The sequence below is a fragment of the Falco punctatus genome (genome assembly GCF_963210335.1).
Source record: "Falco punctatus genome assembly, chromosome: 15".
Taxonomy (NCBI): domain Eukaryota; kingdom Metazoa; phylum Chordata; class Aves; order Falconiformes; family Falconidae; genus Falco; species Falco punctatus.
In genome coordinates, this window is record NC_137595.1 from 22,664,976 (window position 1) to 22,686,698 (window position 21,723).

Consider the following 21,723-nt stretch of genomic DNA (forward strand, 5'->3'; position numbering starts at 1 on the left):
CAGTCTGAAGCAAGAGAGGCTCATTGCCCTGGGATGGTCACCTCTTTCAAGCCCATAGCTGGTAGCTAGGAATGAGAAACCCTGAGTGGAGGATCACAGACAGACGAGAGGTCCTGGGGAGGGGGGAGATGGCGTTCCGATGGGCATCCCTTCTCCTCGCCTCTTCCTTCCTACCATATGGGCACAGTCGAAACGCTGTGAGCAGCAGAGTATGATTCACGCTCAAACGTGGCTTCTGGGAATCAACAGAGATGTTACAGACTGGAGAAACAGTAGGAGTTAGGCATGCTTAACAGGCAGAGGTGTGTGACAGAGGGTGGGAAGGTAGGCAATGATCACAAGAAGTTATAGTCTGTGATATAGGCAGATCCTATGTCCATGAAAACAGCTATGCTGATCTCCAGACCCTTTTCCTTTTTACCCAGTTAGTCCCAAAATCTTACCATTGCTCTCATGGATTTCTGATTGAAAATAATGCTTTTTCTGAACATACACAAAGAGATTTACAATGTTGTTTGGGGTACGGAGTGGAGTGACTTGCAAAGAAAGCCGGTCTCCTGATGCCATGCCAGGTATTGTGCCAATGCCCTCGCTCTGTCTTTCAAGGTGTCGGAGCAGGCTACAGCAGAGTGGGAACTCAAGACAGCATCATGATCAGAGTGCCTGACCTGACTGTCCTGGTGCACCTCATCGACATGACGGGACCCCTGGCAATCACATCTGCTAATCCTAGTGGAGAGGTTGACAGCACACACCATGACATGGTCATCTCGTGAGTACCCTGTTTGCTGGCACTACTATCGCAGAGCAAACTGCCTCTCAGGTGGGCGGCCAGCAAGTTTGAGTGGTGTATAGCCCATGATTTGATGCCCTGCACTGAGGGGAACTTCAGCACGATATAATATGTTGCTTCTTTTTTTCCTTTTTTTCTTTTTTTCTTTCCCCCTACAGGCGGCTTGGCCACAAGCTGGAGGGTGTTCTCTGTGATGGAGAATCTGATGAGGTGGTGGCATCCACTGTGGTCAACTGCACAAAGATTGATGAAAGTGAGTGTAAGAACCACCCTCTCTATGTCAGCAATTGCCTTTTCCTGGGATGTTTCCATCCCTTTCAATAGTATCAATCTGGCAGCACAGTGTGCTCCAAGAGTAACAGTTCTTGAGTGCCTGGACATTTGCAAACATGTTGATGAAAAGGAACAAACAAAAGATGTCCTTGGAGGAACTCTGTGTTGACAGAGAACAAGACAGTAAGGAGAAACACGGTTGTGCAAGCAAAATTTGCCTTATAAGAGCAAAAATGCTTCAAGTGAGAGGGTGGATGTGTCTGACAGGAAGGGTGTATGCTCCTTGTAGACCACCAGAACGAAGGTGTTACAGGAGCTTGTCCACAATGATGTAACAGCAGAAGCTGAGGTGTCACTGGCTGGATCTGGGCTGTCACTTGAGTGGGATTCACTAGTGGAAAACTAAACTATTGAACAAGGTGTGAGGACGGTGTTACTAGATGTTTTTGCTTTCTGACAAAGCTTCTGGTCCTCTTGCCACACAACTTTATTATATTTAGTTGTCCTGAGAATTTGGATGGCTTTACTGATCCAAGATACTCCTTTATATCCCCATCCCTTTCTTCCACCCTTTGGGATTATCCTAACTTTTTCATTCTTCCTGTGGGAAGGTGGCATCACCATCGTGAGAGAAGGCTGCATACCAGCAGGCAAAGTGATGCAGATATTTGAAAGAGTGAAGAACAGAGTGGTCTGAACCCAAGGGAAGTTTCCCTGAGCCAAAGGAACAGTGTCTGGTCTCTCTTGCTGGAGCACATGGCCTTGTGAAAGCCATACCTTCTCTAATCAAACACTTACCTCCTTGGGAAACGGCAGCACTTCCCCAGCCAGTGTCCCTCCTGGGAGATGTCTGCGGCTATTTATTGTTTATCTCCAGTAAGTGCCTGAAACCGCCGGGAGACCTGCCCACGAAGTGCCAGCAGGATCGGGAGCTGATGCTTTATTGCAGGAATTCCCAGAGTGCCTGTGTTTCCTTAATGCCTTGAACTGTGAACGTCACGCCTGCTTGTATATCCCCTTCCACAACACTCAGATCTGTGTATTTTAAACTGCTAAAATCCACTAAATAAATCTTTTTGGACCATAAGGAAAAGGCTTTGAGTTTCATTTGATTTAGACCAAGCTATTCGTCCTCCAAAAATTGCAAGGCTGCATGGCTAAACACTAGAGGAAAGAATAAATACTGGAAGGTGCGATTCTGACAGAGGGCTTACAGCAGAGACCTGACCTCACCCCCTGTCCTTCTCTGGCATCTCCACAGCCATCCTCTGCTTGGCCCACGCGGGTCCCCAGCTGGTCCCAGGGCTCCCAGCTCCTGGCAGAGGCCGGTGTGGGGCCATGGCCAAGCTGGGAGCTGCAGGGGGTCGGGTGGCCCCTGGCTGCGCTGCCTCCGTGTCTGCACTAGTCCCCAGGCACAGGGACCCGCACCAGGCAGCGCAGAGGGGAGGGAGTCTGCTGCAAGAGCAGAGAACAGAACTTTCCTCTCCCACAAAGCAAATAAGACCCAGGGGGAGTCAGGGATGAGGGAAATTCTTAATAAAGGCACAGCTCAACCAAGGAAACAATGAGTTAGGACCCAAAGGCGAGAGGCTGGCTTCAAAACGCGGAGATTTGCATTACAGATTTGGAGGGTTTCTGTAATGTTTTTTCCTGTACCGGAGGCAGCGTCCAAGGGGCAGATCTCTGCCAGTCCCCTACAGTTGTTCCTTCTCCTTGCTTGGGCTCCTCACTTGGGAGGGAGACTGCTCCCTCGGCACGGCCACAGTGCCACCTCCCACCACCTGAGGGACAAGCCCCTTCCCTTCTCTTCTTCCTTGTCGTTGTTTTGGAACATCTTTTTGTCTTGCTTACAGACTTCTCCCCCAGGCCACATCCCCTCTCCACCTCGGGCAGGAGCTTGCTCCCTCCCTGCTTACCCAGCACTGCCCTGGGACCCGAGCAGTCGGACCCGGGAGCTGCCGGGGCTAGATTCCTCCCACGCTTCCTAACATGTAAACAGTAACTCCAGTTTTAACTGTGCTCAGCTTGCTTTGGCGCTGGCGTTGTTGTCCATCTGATCCTTCACAAGGTGCAACCTGCCAGTCCGTTTGCACTCAGAAGTCACCGTAAATAACAGCTATGATTCTGGCTCCAGGCGACGGATGTTGTTTCACTCAAGCAGCTCCCCAAACTGCTGATTACAAATCCTTGGCAGCTGTTCCCCAGGGATGAACACAGGCTCCCGCTCACCCCGCAGCCTCCTGACCCCCCAAGCCCACTTGCCCCCTCCGCTCCCGGGCTGAGGGCAGTCACTGTTCACTCCGCTCGGGCACAGCCGGGTATTCCCAGCCACCTGTGGTTTCCCAGCTGGTGCCAGCATCTGTAAGTGGAATTAAGTCATGCTCTCCTCCCTGCACATACCTTACCTTCTGGACAGCTACACAACCAGGTCTAGTGGAAGGTGTCCCTGTCTGTGGCAGGGTGGTTGGGACTAGATGATCTTTAAGGTCATTTCCAACCCAAACCGCTCTGTGATTCTACGATAAGCACTTATTCAATAAATGTATTGAAGTGCCAGCTGAGGTCTACCACCACCCAGCAAAGGCTTAAAGTTAAGCATGTGGTGAAGTCGCACAGCATGGGACTTCTCTCATGTTGTAATACTTTAATACTTGAAAAACTACTTGACCTTTCCAAACAAATATGTTTTTTTAATATTGGCCATCAACTGCTGGAACAACAGCAACAAAAAAAAGCAGAAGGTTCCTTCTTGACTTGTGACCTCTGTGAGGTGGGTCTGCATTACAGCGTCTCCGTGGCAGTGGGACAGGACATTTCAGCTCAAGGGAAGGATGTGGAGTTCCCCATCTGCCACCATCAGTGCACACACAAACAGCCCAGGATTTGGTCAATTGAGGCAAGTTTTGGCCCGGCTAGGAACATTACCCATGGGGGCTGTGGGCTCCTGGGACACTGCACGGTGAGCATTGTGGTAGCAGTAGCAGCTCTCGCCGTGCACTGCTGCTATCTGGCAGGTAGATCAAGACTGGGATGTCTCAGCCCTTGAGGAAAGCACTTGAGAGCATTGTGGTGATAGGAAAATCAGGGGTTAAAATAGAAACTATTTTGCAGCTTCAAAGCTATGGACAAATCTGTAATTTATGTTATAAATGGAGCAAGATAAGAAAATTACAGGAGCCTCTTGGTTTCAGACAACGGCTTTGCTCCAGGGAGAACCACGAACGGTATTTCCTTTGGCAACATGCTTATGCAAGGAATTACCTACCGGCAGAGCACAATTAAATCAATAAACTGTCTGTACTTATGGGCAGGCTGAAAGCCACAGATGTAAAGATAGGGAGTCTTTTATGCATTAATGATTTTTTTATCTTTTACTGAATGAGAAAGCAAGCAGATGATGTTACAGAAAGAAGACTTTCACCATACTCTGGGCTTCTTACCTGGACACTTACTGCCTCATAAATATTCTGTTGACTCATGATAAATTATGGGAGAGGTGTTTGCACTGTACCTGTTTCCCAGCAACAGGTGTGGCAGGATAAAAAGCAATTAGATGTTTTTATTTAACACAATAAACCACAAAATCTTTTTCATCTTCCCCCAGTTTGTGCTGGAAACCAGCGTGCATCTCTGCTGCCATCAAGGAAATAAATTAGATTACTCAGTGCTATCTTAGTGCTGCTAAATAAAGTGGAATATTTCCTCTATAAAACATGTCAGGGTAAATCCTCATGATATTATCATGACAAAGACTTTTCTAAGAAATGCTGTGAATTACAATATTTTACAATAACACTAATTTTTCTGCTTTTTTAGCTGAGATTTATCATGATTCTCCTCTTGACAAGCAAACTTGTTCCACAACCTCCAGTGAAGTTGGTCAGAAATGCCCAACTGCACATGCAAGACCACGGGAATAGAGGAACTGTAAAACTTAAACTGACTGAAGACGTGTCTGGCTTGGGAGCTCACACCCAGCAGATATTCTCAACAAATCCCAGAGAAAAGTCCAGATTTTTCAAGGTGGTCACCCATGTCTGCCTTCAGAAGGGTTTAATTTAATTGTATTCCCAACAGCAACAATTCTAAATCCTGAGCAGGAGTGATGAGGTCCTTTAGCCATCGGATCTCCAGAGTTCCTTCGTGATTTTGGCCTGCACATCAGGTTGTTCTGTCCTGTCATTTTGCCACTGAACTTTCTGAAGAACTGTCAGTTCTGCCACTTTAGCCAAATATAAGACAGAATTTGTTACTGGGCTCTGAACAGTTACCGTGACTAGTTAACCTGGAAAATGGATTGGTCCCCAACCCCTACACGAGTGAGTGGCACCATGATGGGATTCCATGAAGATAACAGGTCTCTCTTTCCCGTAAATTCAGCAGAAAAAGGTGGGGAGCCAGAGCAACAGCCATGTCGTCACGTACACACAATTCTTCCCAGGGACTCAAAGGAAACTCCCCAGGTGTGAACCCTCCTGCCAACGTTTCTGCAAGGTTACAGGGAAAGAAACACACCTCCCTTAGACCAACAATGGGAGCCCTAGATTCCTCTATTCCCGCTCCCTAAACAGCCTCCTTTCATTAGGGCTGTTGGTAATATTTAACACTTCCTGCTGTGTTTTCTGTTACAAGACGCTATATATCACTGAAGGCTCATTTCCAAACGTGAACCAGAGATGAGCAACCGTACCCTTTGGTTTCTAACAGAGCTAGGGGTAAAGGATGTAAACCATGTCATATTTGTCCCTGAATCTCCCCTGTGGACAGCTTCTTCATTTTGCCCACCTTCTCAATCCTAGCGTTCCCTCAGAATTGAACTGAGCTCTAGTGAAATCTTTTTCAGGGAGGGAGCACCAGGTGTGGCAGAGACAAACAGCCCGCTTGTGTGCGCAATCAGATGGGAGAGGGAGAGAGGCGTACCAGTAGGGATGGGACAGGGAGGTTTAGGCAAGGGGACAGAAAGTCAGTATTTTATTAAAAGAAACACTGGTGCAAAATGTTGTCGCAAAACTGAATGTCTGCTCCCATCATCAAGGAAGTAAATTGCACTAAACCTAGCTGGTGGTGAAGGGCAGTATACCTCTGTTCCAGGAGAGATGCTGGAGCCTGGTGAGAGGAACATTAGGGCATGACCACCCAGACCTCCGTGGGCAGGCTCGTTCTGTGACAGAGACCAACACCTGCAGGGTGACAGCACATGTGCATGCACCACCAAATCTCCAAGGCCTCTGCAGTGCCTCCTTTCTGAGGAAAGCAAGATTTGGTGGGTTCAGCTTCCCAGAGCACTGATTTCCATTTTGGTCTCGGCACAGAAAACCAGCTTGTCCACCTTCCTGGACTCTCAGCTGGCTGCTTTCAGCCATGGGTGTGCTGGTTTTGACTGGGATAGAGTTAACTTTTTACACAGTAGCTGGTATGGGACAATGGTTTGGATTCCTGTTGAGAAGAGTGTTGATAACACAGTGATGTTTTCGTTATTGCAGAGCAGTGCTCACAGGGAGCCAAGGCCTTTTCTGTCTCTCACACCACCCTGCCAAGAAATAGGCTGGGGGGGCACAAGGAGCTGGCAGGGGGCACAGCTGGGACAGCTGACCCCAACTGGCCAAAGACACAGCCCACACCATACGGCGTCATGCTCAGCAATAAAAAGCTGGGGGAAGAAGGAGGAGGGGGGACGTTTGGAGCGATGGCGTTTGTCTTCCCAATTCCCGGTTGCGCAGATGCAGCCCTGCTCTCCTGGGGGGGCTGAGACCTGCCCATGGGACGCGGTGAATGAATTCCCTGTTCTGCTTTACTTGCGTGCCCGGCTCTTGGTTTACCTATTAAACAGCCTTCATCTCACCCCGTGAGTTTTCTCACTTTTACCCTTCCGATTCTTTCCCCCATCCCACAGGGGGGAGTGAGCGAGGGACTGGGAGGGGTGCTGAGTTTCCAGCACAACAATGGTTTAATGTGACAATAAAACCCAGTCATTCCTAAGACAGGACAGCAGGTCCCACGAGTTGGTTGTTGCCTTCTTGGAGCTGACCCGTGTCCATAGTTGTGCTGCCTGGTTTCAGTTCTGCTCTGTCCATATCTGTCTCCTTCCTTCTTGTTGTTTTTTCACTCATTTATTATTTCATTTTATCTGCCAGTTAACTGTATGAGTCAGGAAAAGGCATCTTCCTGGACACATTGAGGTCAAAAATCCACGAATTTGCATTTTATCAATGCACATTTTAAACACAGTTCTGTGCAGAGTAGCAGGAAAAAATAATTGATCTCTGGCGTTTGTTGTGCACATGCATGCACCCTTTCCCACCGGACTCTTACCCTTCCGCCAGAGATATGGTGGGACTCCTTCCTCAACAGATGGAATGAATTGTACTGTTCTGGGCAAAGCACGTCCAAAAAGTTAAAAAAATCACCAAAACCTGTAGCATCACAGACAAGGCGACCTCAAGGGACCCAAAAGCTGCTGTGTAGAGCTGGTTCTCAGTTATGAACGCCCCCAAAGCTGCCTGGTTTCGCATTGGAGGTTTAGCTATGAAGAGACGTGGACAAGGCCTTTAGCTTCCTTTGATCGGACTTTGTTGTGACTCTGGAGAGCCAGAGCTTGGAAGCCAGATAGAGAACGATCAACATTAATTATGTCTGTGGAAACCTCATCTCAGCACTTTCTGTGGCCAAGGAGGAGCAAGCCTGTGTCCCAGCAGTCATGGTCATTGCTTCCTGCTGGATTTGATCTCTTCTTCAGGCCTGGAACTGTAGCAAGCTGCTGTGCCTGCTCCTTCTTCTCCTCCACCTCTACTGCCATTTCTACTTCCCACAAGAGACTCTCACATTACCATTAGGACTTGGTTTATGTTGCAAGTGAGCGCAGCTGCAGGCAAGGAGGGCCTGGAGCAATTGTAAGGGGTAGTGAGAAGGAGGACAGGCTGTGGTACCCCTTTGGGCATGTAAGATCTGATAACCCAGTGTGGGAGCACAGGGTCCTTAGCCAGGCTGCAGGGGAAAGGATGCCAGAAGCGGTTAGGGGACTGCCGGGAGCTCTGAGGCACTAAGGTGACTTGGTCAGGGGCAGAGTCAGTGCTGCTGGTGCATGCGTGTCCTCCAGGTTCTTAAGAACAGTGCAGTGAAAGGAAATCTGGGCCCATCCTGCCAAGTTAGGGTGCTGGCACTGACTGCACAAGGCCACGGTGGAAGCCCTGACAGTGAGAGAGACTGGTTATGGGCGTCTGTCATTAGTTCAGCAGATGAGAGGGCAATTGCTTGGGGTGAACGAGCAGTCAGGTCAGAGGAGGAAGGTTTCTGTAGTACCTCTGTAATTGGCGTTACGTCAGAGAAGGAGTCCAGAACTGGCTATTTACTGAAACTGGGCGATAACCACCTTGTTATGAAAGGCCCACAACACTTCCTGCTGCATGTAAATACAAAAAACAGGGTCCGAAAAGGGAGGTGCTAAGGTACAGAATGCCTCTAAACTCAGGATGTGATCCTCCAACCCTCGTTCCTCCGAGGCTGCCTTGCGAGATGTTTGAAGAGTTTTCTGCTTCTGCAGCAGAAAGTGGAGGATGTGATGTTCCTCCAAGGCTCCTAGGCTTGGCTGGTGCTGCAGCATCTCTGTTCCACGGCTGCTGGGACAGGTGTGTCTATCTCAGGATAACTGCCTGAACCCTGACATCTGTCTCAAGCCAGAGCAAAATAAGTTGTTGAAAATCCTGCTTTTTTGGTATCTAGGAAGAGATAATAACACAAGAAAGATCTTTTTTTGTTGTCCAGGAAGGAATGAAAAGGTGATTCTCACAAGAACTGACACTTCTGAGCCTCTGAACAGGGGCTTTGCAGTTGAGGTATTTATTACAGCTGCTGAGCCATGGCTAGAGGCCGTGCTGAACTGGATGTACAGGACAGACCTCCCCATCCAGCCCCCCAGCATGACCCTTTGCACCGCCTGCTCTGCAGAGCTCTCTGCCTATCTTCCTCCACCCAGCGCAGGGGGCTGAGGAGTTGGGGACCCACAGCAGCGCTGATGCGGGATCCCTTGAGTTCTGTGCCAGGAACCAGTGCAGAGGGCTGGATCCTGTGCCTGGCTGTGCCCCACCGACGCATGCCGGATCTGAACAGTGAGCTGCTGGGTTAGGCATCTACACCGGCAGAGCTGGAGGTGCAGGATCGCCTCCATCAGAGGCCACACAAAACCACCATGGAGCCACCGAGCTGAGCACAAGCCCTCACACACAGGGTCGGATATTAACTGAGCTCCATTGGCAGTGAGATGCCAGCAACCGTGGAAATGGAGCAGGACAATACAGGGATCTGGTAAACCCACCGGTCCCTGCCCAAAATGTAACTACAGAGGCTTTCCCTCCTCAGCCCCAGCCCTGGCAGTGCTGTGCATAAAGAGGAGATGAAAGTCTTGCAGCCATCAGACGCTTTTCTGGTTGGGGCAGAAAGGAAGAATACAACAGAGTCACAACTGGAAGTTAATCACTTTAATTCTTGTTCTGACTCAAGAAGCTCAGTTTCCAGACCGTTGCTTTTCCCCACAAGATTTTTTACACAATCGATTTATTCACCAGGCAGATAAATTCTCTACTGCTGTTCCACACTGAACAACTCCAGGTGCGCTGTGAATTACAACGAGGGAGATGGGCAGCAGAAGACAACTTTAACAGAGTTATTTTCTGCTTTGGTTAAGTGCCCGGATGCTGTCACCCAGCTACCTCTGCTCTCACTTACTCCGAGCCGCAGCTCAGAGCTGCTCTGTAAGTTCAGTATTGCAGCTGGCACGAGCAACGGTGACTCCCATGTGGCTCTGGACCATTACGGGTTGGCCGGCTCTTGGCTGGGCACTGCAGCTCCTATCAGGTATGTAAATCTGAGCTGCTTATCGTGGAGCAGCTGAAGATCTGGCCCAGGATTCTGAAATATGCTGTTATTTTGTTGTTCTCAGTATTTCCCTCAAAAGCAAACCAGATTATCTGGTCATGTTGCAGCAATGACCCTAGGCCCTTGATGCTACAGGGAGGAGTACCAGGAAGAATGCAGCAAGGTGAGTATGACATAAAATCACTGTGGGTTGTGTGTTCAGATGTTGTGCCCTCAACAGTGCCAGGATCAAAGGGTCTTGCTTTCATTATCACTTTGCTTCTGCCTTTCCCTCCATCTCATGTCACATCCAAAGCTATAGGCAGACTTTGACTTTCGTATTTCAGGAGCAGGAGCCAAGGAGAAGAGAGCTCTGCTTCTACAGGGCTCCCAGTTCCTGAGGTTTCTCAAAGCTGGGGATGGTCAAGCCCATGTCTCAGGGCTTCTGCGTGGCTGGTTTCACTCAAGAGGTGGTTGATGCCACCCTTCCTCTGTGAACCACTCTGCCCACTCTAGTATCAGGTCCACCCACTATACCAACATGCATCCTTGAGGATGACGTTGAGTCAGTTCCTGTTCCTATGGCACAGCTCTATTCTCAGAAGGGTGAGCTGTTTTTTTCCTGCAACTGGAAAATACACTTCTTTATTTTTCATTCTTTTTTTTAAATTTTCTTTCCATTGACACGGATGTCTGGACTCCACGAAGAGCAAAATCAAGGTGGGACAGCCCTTCTTCCTGGGCTGTTTCCAACCCCATGGGAATAAAGTGTTGGCTGTTTCACAAAGAGGCCCATTCACGGGATTATTTTGTCTCCCAGGGTGACCTTTCAGGCCCAAGGGCCTCTGAGCCATTGACAATGCAACCAAAATTGGACTTTCTCATGGGCCTCTGGTTTTCCTCAGTCACTTCAAACTCTTCCTGCAGTGGAGGTCTGAGGACCCCAGGTCCCCTCCTGTACCTCTCACCGGGATGTTGATACCTCAAAACAGGTCTCATCTGTGATTTTTCAGCAAATATACGGAAATGTTTAAATGTTTATCTCAACATTTTCTGACTGAAGTGGTTTGGATTTGCCACTGAAAACAGCAGCTTTTTTTGTCTCTCCATTTCTCTTTGCTTTGCCTTGAATGCTGGGAAAACTCTGGAAATATTATAATTTTTTTTGCCTTGATTTAACTGAAACATCCCATTTAAATCACCACCTCCCTAAACTATTTCTTGCCAGTTTGCTTGTACACAGGAGAGCTGTGGGTGGGGTAAAATAAGGACTGAACTTAAATGAAACATCTCCCTGTCTTGCACCTCGCTCCGCAAAGTGAGAAGTGGCTCCCCGACACATTCTCCCAGTGTCCTGACACTGCTATCAAAACTTTCTGTAAGAAGCAAGCACCATATAGAGAGAGTGAAAGAGGAAAATTGGCCCCAGACGAGGCATCTGGTGAAGAATCCAGCTTTTTAAACCACTTTTAATTTGCAGCACACTAAACCATAACATTACTTGCAGCACAGGGCAGCAGCATCCCTGGTATACTTAAGCCAGGACTGTTTTCTCCCAGCAAAAGGCTTTGTGATGCTTCAGCACCTCTCCAGATTAATGCTTCTCACCACACTCCCTCAGATTTCAGTGCGTATGGGTTTTTATAAGCGAGTTAAGGAAAGAGGCAAAATTCAGTCCTGGTGTTTATGTGCTCATTAGCACTCCTCAGCAAGGGAGCTGGCACCAGGGGGTTGATGTTAAGAGTTATCTTCCCTTTTCCTCCTCTTCCCCAATTTGATTCCCTCTTAAGACCCTTTGTGCATGGCTGGGAATCCTCACATGCTGAAATCTATAATTATATATAATCATTCCAGGTACTTGCCGCAGATGATAGCACAGTCCTGTGTGACATATGACTGTTGATTGAAAATATTTTATTGCTTTCTAAAAATCAGTTTTAATTAACTCCAAAGAGATACAGTAAGTAGACCAGCAAAACTATTCAACAAACTCAATTATCTGACATTTTCTTTCTCTGCAGGAGGAGAGATGGTTCTGCAAAAACAAACTGAGAATACCTGGTTCTGCTGTAGTTCATAGAGGTTGAGCTCCTCTGCACAGAATTTATGCTTAAGTTCCAGCAGAACTTCAGGTGAAATCAATGAATCAATTCATTGGTTTCAGCTGGAGTTTGATTAGCACCTTGCACCTGAGTCAGGTAAGAATAAGATCAACAGTTTTCAGAGGCTAAACATGCCACCAACTGCACAGCCACACAGTCCTTGCCGAGGAAAACTTCTTGTATTGGTTTGAGACTTCATTTCACGTCCTCCCGGTCAGCAGCTACCACGCTGCACTAACTCTGCACTCTGGAGGAAACGTACCATGAGATGTGTACGGTTATGCTGCGAGGCAGGAGACTTCCAGCATCCTTAGATGCAGTGCAGATAATTCTCCTGAAATTCCTACTCTGCATAAGACAACATGGGAAGGGAGGGTCCTCCATAATGCTCCAGCACTTCTAAGGAAATATTATTGGACTCATTAAAGTAGTAATTCCACTCTCACACTGACTATGAAATAAAGAAAATAGCACCTCAGATAACGGCATTTCTTTTTAGCATTGGCTTCTGTGACCTCTACTTTGAGAGGACGTATCAGGAGATAGCCCCAGCTCCCAAGGCCGTGCCTCACCTCACCTATTCTAGAAAGTCCACTGCACTCACCAGCACAGTACCTGAATACATCTTCTTCCCTCTCCCACTTCGAGTTCCATGCAGTGTTTTCCCCAAAGCACAATCACAAAACACTTCGCCTTACCCTGTGCCCCAAACTAAAGGCATTACCTCCCAGTGGTAGGAATAAAGCTCTGTTACTCTGGGGCCAGCCTGTCACCCGTATCACGCCTCCTGTGATGTGTGTGATCCAGTGATGCTCCTGTGATCACTGAAGATCAGATTTACGTCTGATCTTCAGTGAAAGCTGGCAGTCTCCATAAATGAAAATTTTACTTCTGGATGACCATGGTTTGAACATCAGCTTTGCACTGGGATATTTTAGCAGTACCCATAGAAAGATGAATAAGTCACCCCTGCCCTGCAGCTGGGAAACCTCTCCCATTCCCCAATTTGACCTATATGTCATTTTCCAGCAAACAATTTCCTCGCGAGCAGATAACTGCTTGGCTTGCGCAGGAGTCAGAGGCGAGTGTGGTTCTCACAGCCATCACCAGGGCACTGCACCAGCACCATCTCTTCCGAGGTGGCCTTGCCCACCCCGTTGTGCACAGCACGGCTGTGATCCAGCTGTTCTTCCTGGCCTTTTGTGGTGCAAGTGCCACCGCTAGGAACCAATGCGTGTTTCTTCTGCACCTGCTCTAGTATCTGCAGCACCTGAAATTAGTAAACACAGCTGTGAGTGGGTTAGTAATTAGGGGAGAGCACTAATTTCTTCTCCAGCTATTGAAATAATGTCCTATTCTCTTCCAAGCTACATGTCTGGGCTCAGCCTTGTGATTACCCTAAGGTCTCTGGGACAGGTGTAAATGGAGAGCCGGCCCACGGAGGTCCGTGACCTTGGATCTCAAAGCTCTTTCCGTGAATGAATCAGTCTCACCTTGCACGTTCCCCAGTCATGTGCTCAGCACAGAGAGGAGCAGTGGTGGTCCAGAGGCAGGATCAGGACACAAGCAACATGGAGCTCTGGTTTTCTGCTCTTTCATAGAGGGTGGTTCCTATGACAACTCCTCATGCTACCACAAATTTCTTCACTTCCTTATGGAATAGGGAAACCCCTGGTCTGAAACCACTTAATGGAGATGAAGAAACGGAGCAGAATTAAAATCAAGGTTAATTTTACCTGAGACTTGGGGATGATACCAACTCTGAAGAATCCTATGTTTCCACTGTCAATTTTGGTGCAGTCCACAACAGTGGAGGCAATGTTCTCTGGAGAAGGCCCGTCACAAAGGACTGCATCCACCTAAGAGCAACAGATGTTCACACCAAGTTCCCCTCAGGCATTTGGGAAAAGAGAGGGCAGTTTCCCCCTCTCGACAGCAGGTAATTATTATCAAAGGCAACTCTGCTCCTTCCTACTCCATTGTATTGACACTAACTAAGGGTTGAATTTGGAATGAATGAGGAATGAGTTGAATAAAAGCAAAGAGAGAGCTCTATGGGGTGTGGGTCAGCAGTACAGCAAAGACAGGTTTATATCAGCTGAGGAGCTTTGAAGAAGTCCCATCCACAAAGCAAGTGTGCAGAAAACCAAATTTTTGAGGAGTTAGAGGTGGAAGATTTGTACCACCTTTTGCTGAAAACTTCCCTCACACGAGCTGCCACGAACATGCCAGATGTAGTATGCTCAGGATTTAGCAGTGAAACGAAACAGCCATTTGAGTGGCCATGACCATTGTACTTCCAGAACTTATGAAAGTTTTAAACTCCAGGAATATTTCAGACCTTTGGCACCAGTTTTAGTGCAGCTTCAGCTTTAGATGGGAATCCCCTGTGTTCTGACAGCACAACGCCAGCTGGATCCCTGGTTCATTCAGGCATCAGTGGTTTTATTGCTTGTAAGCAAAGAAGCATTTTTTTGTTGCTCATATCGTTGTGTTACAGATGAACTTACTCTCATTGCCAACCCATAACTATACTGTATAAATCATAAGAATTTTGGTCTCCCACCAAGCTCTGTATTTTACACTGTTCTTTCACTATGACACCAACATAAGGCGTGTCCATGAGACTTTTTTTAATGAGATGCTTTCCCAGATTCTTGAGATCATCTATGGATTGGCCTACTGGAAACAAAGTGGTTGTGGTTTTCCATCCCCACGTCTTTTGGGGCCAGCCAGAATGAAAAGACACAGAGCCCCAGTTACCTTATCTCCCAGCTTGGCATACACTTGGTTGTGGTGTGTTGTGTCTGCCTCTCCCGTTGGGTTAGCTGACGTGACCGCAATGGGGCCAACCTGGTGACAGAAAAATGGGAATGAAAGCTCTGAGCAGGTTTTTCTGTACAAAACAGATGACTTGAACTCCAAGTCTCTGTGACTTTAAAGAAAACTCAGTGTGACTCACCCAGGTAGAGACACCTAATTTGTAGGCAACTACAGTCCCACCAAATCTGTGTACAAGTGACTAACACCCTGCTAAATTGCGGTTTACTGATGTTGATCAGGAAAGAACATTTTGTTTTCCAGCAACAGCAATTGCCAAGGACCTACAATGCATGTCCTAGAAATGAGTAGAACGTGCATGGTATCACAGTTCCTCTGGCCACATTCTGGACCTTCTGAAGTTATTCTGGCTTCAGGTAAGCCCACACTTGCAGCAGAAGTGTTCTATGTAGGAAATCAGACAAGCATCTCTTAATTGCATCTTTTCTGGATTTCTGACAAGGTGGTTGTTCTTGTCACCCTCTTTTGTGAAATAAAATCAGCTGACTGCATACTCCAGTACTTCTTAATGATATTTTTCTTGCGGGAGTTACTCACGTTAACAGTTTTCACTCCCCAAACCTGTCTGAACGTGCTAGGATTCTCATTTCACTGAGAAAAGAAAAAAGAGAGGAGTAGTGACATACCGAGAGGGCTGGAAGGGTGCTCCAGCCTCTCACTATCTTTCTCCCCTCCAGCAGGCCAGAGGACCTGGGCACTAGTGACTGACACCAAACCTGCTTCCTAGACAGGGGAACAGCCAGGTCCGGCTGCCAGCACTGATGAGATGAGCATGCTTTGGCCACTCACCAGGTCGATGAGGTGTGTGGTGACAGAGCAGTCGGGGATGCGGATGGCAATGCTCTGAGGGGTACCAACGTATTTAGCAGAGTCCTTCATTCCCAGGAAGTCCACCCATTCACCTGCACAAGGAAGAGTCACATGGCACTTAGGGATGTACATCAGTCCAAACAATGATCGTACCAGAAACATCACGTGGAGCATGTTGCAGGGATGCATGACTTAAAGTTTCAGGGTCAAAGCTCTCCAGAGAGCTTGGAAGTAACAGCATTTCCTCACCTCTGGGAACCACCAAGCTAATAGGAGATGGCCATGCAGCCTCCATGAAGTCCCAGAGGAGGGGAGTGAACAAATGCTTTGCAGGTTCCAGTTGCTTTAAGCTAGAAATCCAGAGTGACATGGGGCGATCCTGAGCCTGGCGCTTAGATCTGGAAAAGAGTGAAGAAAAATGAGCCTGGAAGTAAAATGGGAATTTAGTTTCAAGCTGAAATGGAAATTGTGTTAGCGAGACCTAGAGTTAAGACAAGGTGTGTAGGCTCTGCCCCAGATCACTGGTCTGTAGTAAAAGTAGAACTGTTCAACAGATGACCTGACAGAAAGGGACATTAATGACTGCTCCCAGTCAGGAATGCCTACTCCAAATCAAGGTTTTAGCTTCTTGTATAGTGATGGGTCAAAGTCCCAGCTGCCCAAGTTCTGAGGAAACCCCACCAGTATGAGTGGTCCCAGCTGCTTACAAAAGCACAGCTAGAGGCATTGTTAAACATGAGAGGGGTTTTGGTTGTGACAATATGTACCTACAAATGTGTATAATGATCCCCTGCCCCATCTGTCTCTTTGGGTTTCCTTATGATATCCAAGTGCCTGGCTCCATCTCTTGCCAGGAGACCTCAATATTCTACAAGACTATTACAGCTCAACTGCCTCTTTTCCTTAAGTGGATCTCCTCGCCCAGACTCATCACCTTGTTGCTCCCATGAAGGCTGAGCTATGCGTCCCATCGCTCTGGATGGCTGCTGTAGTCAGTACTCAGCAGCAGCTCTAAATCCTAGAGGCTCCTTTAGACCAGCCGAGGAAGCCTCCACCGGGGCAGAAAGACAAATACTTACTGGTGAGCCTTCTCCACAGCATCAGGCCGATTACAGGCTGCCACAAGCACATACACAGTATCTGTGGGGATGCCACAAGTCCCTCCGTTCTTCAGGATATCTGTTTGCATGTGAACAGGGAAGAACCCCTTGAGTGACTAGAAGTGAGGGGCTGTAACTCATGGAAGAGCTGTCACAGACAAAACAGCCAATTTGGTGCTCTTATCTCCTTTTCCCAACTAACAGAGCATTTCCTCTGACAGTGCATTTGCTAGCATTCATCCAAGAGGAGATCTGGCACTTAGCGGAGCTCTGGGCCACGTTCATCAGGGCCAGAAGCCACTCAGCCCTGTGGAGACAGCAAGCACCCTGCATTTGCCCTGCTTTCTCTGTACAAAGCTTTCAGTGGTAGTTCCAGCCTGAAGGATCCATGTATCTTAGATTGGATGAGCAGACAGGGGTATGATACAGGAGAGACTGCAGCAAACTCACTGCTAAACCCAGCTCCTCTTTCCCCCCTGGTGTATTTAGCTTCTAATTACTTTTGTAACTTCACCCACTTGATCAAAAAGTCATCAGATTATCACGATTTCCAAATCTGCATTGGAACAATGTGCTTTTAATAGTGTTCTGCTATGAAAACTCCCAGCATTTACCCTCCACCCCCACGTTATGCCCTATGCATTTCCCTTACCTGCAATTCTCTTGACTGAGGAAGCTTTCCTGGCAGGCAGGTGAAGGCACTTGGTCATTCCTCCCCCCACACCACCAAGCTGCACAATGGGCCTACCCATTGGTAAGCAGGAGCCCTCAAAGGTGCTGTTGCAAAGGGCAGACAGGAAGCAGTAAAAGCTGACCAGACCAAAGATGAGAGTGGCAGCAATGTCATAGCCAGCGGGAAGAGCGTGGATGGAATCCAGCAAAAAGCTGACAGCGATGAGCAAGAAAGTGATGGAGTAAAAGAACCAGGCGATGTTTAAGAAGAGCGTGCAGAAGACAATGAAGACATTGAAGAGCATGAAAGCAATGATGCCTACTGCTGCATGGAAGCTTCTGGTGGTGCCATAGAGGCCACCATATCTTGTCAGGCCCCATATGATCCACATGACAGCATATAGAATGAAGGCACTGCTCTCCAGGGTTTTACCCCGGGCAAAGGCCACTGAGCCACCTAGAAGCTTAAGGATCCCACCAGCTACCACTACCCACGGAATTACAACAGTAGCAAGTGGAGCCTGTGGGTCCCCTGTCATTGTTATAGTAAAAGAAGCGAGGACACTGCATGCATAGCCAAGCACTTCTGCATCTGCATACCTGGAATACCCAAGGTAGGGAGCATGAAGGTCTGCCCCTTCACGAAGCTTCAGAAGACTGCTGTGATCAAGTAGGGCCTTCACAGCACCCTTCCCTGTTGGAATTTTGGCACTTGCTCTCACATTGTACAGGTGAATTAGAGTCATCAAGGCTGAGGACACAAATATGGCCACATCCATGCCTTGGGGTCCACCTTCAAAAAATCCCTTGGGAGAGCAAGCTAATGCAATGCAGTAGGCCACATAAAAGAGCAAATACAGGCCATCGGCTGGGCTCTTAAGAGTGAGGAAAAGGGCCAAGACAGCAAAAAGGATTGAGAAAACCACCAGGAATGGAGTAGGGAAGGATGGCTCCTCTGGTTGCCAGACTGGGTACAGAAGGCAATAGCCTCCAGCAAATTTCAGGATGGAAGTAAAACCAAAGAATGTAGCCATTAGTATGTCCATTGCACGGTATGATAAAATGCAGATGCCAATCTGGTAGATCCCAGCTGCCCACAGCCAGGGCACTTGACCGATAAATAGTTTGCCAGTAACGCCCAGGAGCCTACAGCCAAAGACACTGGCAGACAGCATGTTCAGGATCAGACCGGTGACTGCAAAACAATTAATGCCACCACTGGTGGATTGGATCTGTTCATGGGTCTTTTTCTTGGCCAGATCTGTGCCAGGGAGGGCAATTTTCTCTTTGGTTAGGAAATAGAGAATCCTTCCCAGAGCAAAATAACCACCAACCAAGCAGACGATCATGTAGTTGCAAGCCACAGCAGAGGAACCAAAAGCTGTGCTATAATGCATGGCAACTTCATGAGCACTGGCGAGTGAGACAGCAGAAGCAATCAGAGCTAGGATGACCTCTCTGCAAAGGAAGCCCACCACTGCAATAATGAGTAGTGCCAAAGTAAATGTGACCAGGCCAGGCACCAAGGCATTGCGGAAATCACCAGTGTCGTTCAAAAGTCCTTGCCCTCCCAGGATGAAGACCACTCCATAGCCGCACCAGAACACTGAGATGGTCAGGCAGAGAGACAGGAACAGGGAGGCATTTCTTAGGCTTCTCCGAATTCCTGTGAAACAAATGACAACGGAAACAGAACGGTGGTTTCAGGACAGTAGGCTACGGAAAGCGGTAGTTAGGACAGGCGGCTGTGCTACGGCACATGGTGTGTTGGAAGCATGATCACTGTGCTAGCATGGAGCTGCACAGGTCCTGCGTGATGCTAGACAGAGCCATCACGAGTTGGGGTAGGTCTCCACCATGCCCTGTTATGCTGTGTAGTCATGACCGTGCATACAGACTCCATCAGCACAACACCATGTTCACCAGAATGCCTGAGGTGAGCTCAAAGCACTTGAGCTCCTTCAACTAAGTACTGTGCCAGGCCTGGCGGGCAGTTTGCACTAATGAAGTTGAGGTTCAGCAAGCCATTGTCTTATCTTCCTCATGACGCCTACAAGAGTCAGTAACAAGACCATACTATACTAATACAGATCAAGTCCTGACACCGCTTTCCTTTGGGTTGCCTGGTGGTTTGTTTTGTTCCTGCTGTAAGCTGTCAGCTGTTTGAACCACAACTGTCATACAGCCTGCTGCATCCCCATAAATAATTGGACCTTTTCAGAAGACAGAAGCATAGGTATTGCAAGGTTGATTCCTTCTCAAGAACTATCCTGCTTGGTATCCTGATCCCCAAGATGACAAAGACCTTGATTTAAAATACTTCAAGTTGAATGGCACCCACCTACTACCCTCAAACAATTATCACAAAGTACCTTATTTTTACTGCTATGCTTTCTTACTTTACAATGTGAGGACACTGATCAGCACGGATAGAGATGAAAGCTTCCTTGCAAGCTGGAGCTTTGTAATGGACCTGTGCTTCATTTCTTCCTCAAACTGATACAGCCTCGTGAGCCAGACTCATGTTGGGGAGGGAAGCAAGAGCTCAGCTGAAAGAGTCCCCAAGCTACAGAGGACTGTAATCACACAAGTATGCATCTCTTGGAACAAGGGAGCCTAGAAATTCCTGCCTTTGGTAGGAGCTGTTGTTTCCCACCAACTGTGAAACATCACCTGCCCACTGGTCCATTTCATATGGCCCCATCAATACAGCTGCTTCTAAGTGTTTTCTACTAATGCTTTGTGCCACCGCTGACTGAGAGAAGAGGTGGACCTATGTTTTCTGGATTAAAATATGTAGTGTGTCCCCCAAGCTGTCTGCTTTGTAGAGGAAAAAAATACCAGTATCAGATCTTGGATTTTCACGTCCTCATCACTCTGAGCTGAAAAGGAGAAATAACTCAGCATTCATTCTCAAAAGTGTGGACTTTGTTATAGCCAGTGATTTTTTTCTCTCAGATAAGTAGATCTCTTGGCATTTACACATCAACATGCCACTTCAATGCATGGATGCCTAAAGTACTCTCAGAAAGCCTGGGAACCATCTTTAGAGAAATCATGTGTTCAGTCTGTTAAAACTCTGAGAGAACCTGGTAAAGCATTTGTTCAAAACTAACATTAATTTCTTTAGTTGCCTATATAGGAAAAATTTGCTGCGCTGACACACTCCTCTAGAAGAATGAATCAGTGGGCTGGCAAGGCTGCCATGGTTTGTATAAACCTGTTGGCAAAGCCCACCATGTACAAAAAAATACAAGTACGCAAAACTGTCGAAGGGGGAGGCCTTGAGGCTGGCCACCTCTGAGTCTTACCTGCATATGCCAAAAGAGACGATAAAACCAACAGAAGGACCCCAAGAGCTGTGCTGGGGATCAGAGGGGCTGCTCTGGGTGAACTGTAGAAATTCACTGCCAGTAAGAGTGATCCTGTGTGTGACAAGGAGGTGGAAAACAAGAAAGAGCTTGTAAACTTTGCCCCAAAAAGCAGGAGAGAACCAGAGTGGCAAGAGCAGGGAGTAGAGAAAAAAAACAACAGTACAAGACATGCAAATAGTGAAATCTAAGGGGCGGGGGGGCTATGCTGTAACCTGGTTTGTGTCCAAGGCTTCACCTCTTCTGGATGCCTGGCTTTAAGAAACTTGAACTTAATCATGTTTGAAAATGCTCCCCTGTTGCCAGATAAAAGCAAAAATCAGCTCTCCGGTTCAAATTATACAAAAGGCAACCAGATGCAAACACACTCTACAGACGATCACATAAGCCTTGTGCCTACAGAAAACCAGGCAAAAAATGCAAAGGGGCAGCCCTCAGAAAGATGAAACACAAAGAAGGAGCAAATGAAAGGGAGTGAACACAGAAAACAGAGCTGCAGGGAAAATGCAAAGGGAGGAAAGTGCATCCAAATAAAGATCACTTATGAAAATGACTACCAAAAAGTTTTGATTTGCTTCCTACCCAGGATGGATTGAGTACAAAAGTTCAGGCCAGCACTTTAAAGCCAAGACAAATATTTTGTTGGCTGCTGAGATAGGCGCAGGGATCTCTGGATCTAAAAGTTTTACCCAGGGAGCGAAGATGCAGAATAAACAGACTCGTTAGCCCCCTTTGCAAAGGGGGGTGTCCATGAAAGCTAGTCCCAACCCCATCTTCCCGTGCCAAGAAGACTTGACCCGTACCTGCGGAAATGCCCAGGAGCCCTATGGAGGAATGCAGTGACTCAGCCTTTCTGTCTGCCATCGCAGAGCCTGCTGAAGACCCAGATGCGGGCTGAAGTGCTGCCTCTC

At 47.7% G+C, this 21,723-nt stretch overlaps 2 protein-coding genes across 3 annotated transcripts in view; one reads left to right on the forward strand and one right to left on the reverse strand.

The window, feature by feature from the left end:
- LOC308053701 (uncharacterized protein) overlaps positions 1-11,663 on the forward strand; it is a 25,798-nt gene extending 14,135 nt beyond the window's left edge. Inside the window, exons 9-11 of the mRNA XM_080365290.1 lie at positions 607-772; positions 952-1,046; positions 1,678-11,663. Of these exons, the coding sequence (XP_080221416.1) occupies positions 607-772; positions 952-1,046; positions 1,678-1,763 (347 nt within the window). The 3' untranslated portion in view covers positions 1,764-11,663. The remainder of the gene's footprint in view (positions 1-606; positions 773-951; positions 1,047-1,677) is intronic.
- A 150-nt stretch (positions 11,664-11,813) lies between these two features.
- On the reverse strand, positions 11,814-21,723 carry LOC308053700 (putative threonylcarbamoyl-AMP synthase). Of its 2 annotated transcripts, none has more exons than XM_080365289.1 (9): positions 21,616-21,723; positions 20,753-20,866; positions 18,985-19,107; positions 16,749-16,848; positions 15,919-16,067; positions 15,649-15,761; positions 14,782-14,871; positions 13,755-13,877; positions 11,814-13,288 (listed from the first exon to the last, which is right to left on the reverse strand). In XM_080365289.1, the coding sequence occupies exons 1-9, from the start codon at positions 21,674-21,676 to the stop codon at positions 13,094-13,096; spliced, it is 1,068 nt and encodes a 355-aa protein (XP_080221415.1). In that variant the 5' UTR covers positions 21,677-21,723; the 3' UTR covers positions 11,814-13,093. The 2 variants fall into 2 exon arrangements, with proteins under 2 accessions (XP_080221415.1, XP_080221414.1); XM_080365288.1 differs by having other exon boundaries at positions 17,422-19,107.

What these genes read in the sequence shown, in the direction of transcription:
- LOC308053700 (XM_080365288.1), bottom strand. Translation starts at nt 21,676, where the DNA reads ATGGCAGACAGAAAGGCTGAGTCACTGCATTCCTCCATAGGGCTCCTG. An exon ending in TAGCTTGGTGGTTCCCAGAG is followed by an intron (nt 15,762 to 15,918) that starts GTGAGGAAATGC and finishes TTCCTTGTGCAG; the next exon opens with GTGAATGGGTGGACTTCCTG. An exon ending in ATGCCAAGCTGGGAGATAAG is followed by an intron (nt 13,878 to 14,781) that starts GTAACTGGGGCT and finishes TGTTGCTCTTAG; the next exon opens with GTGGATGCAGTCCTTTGTGA.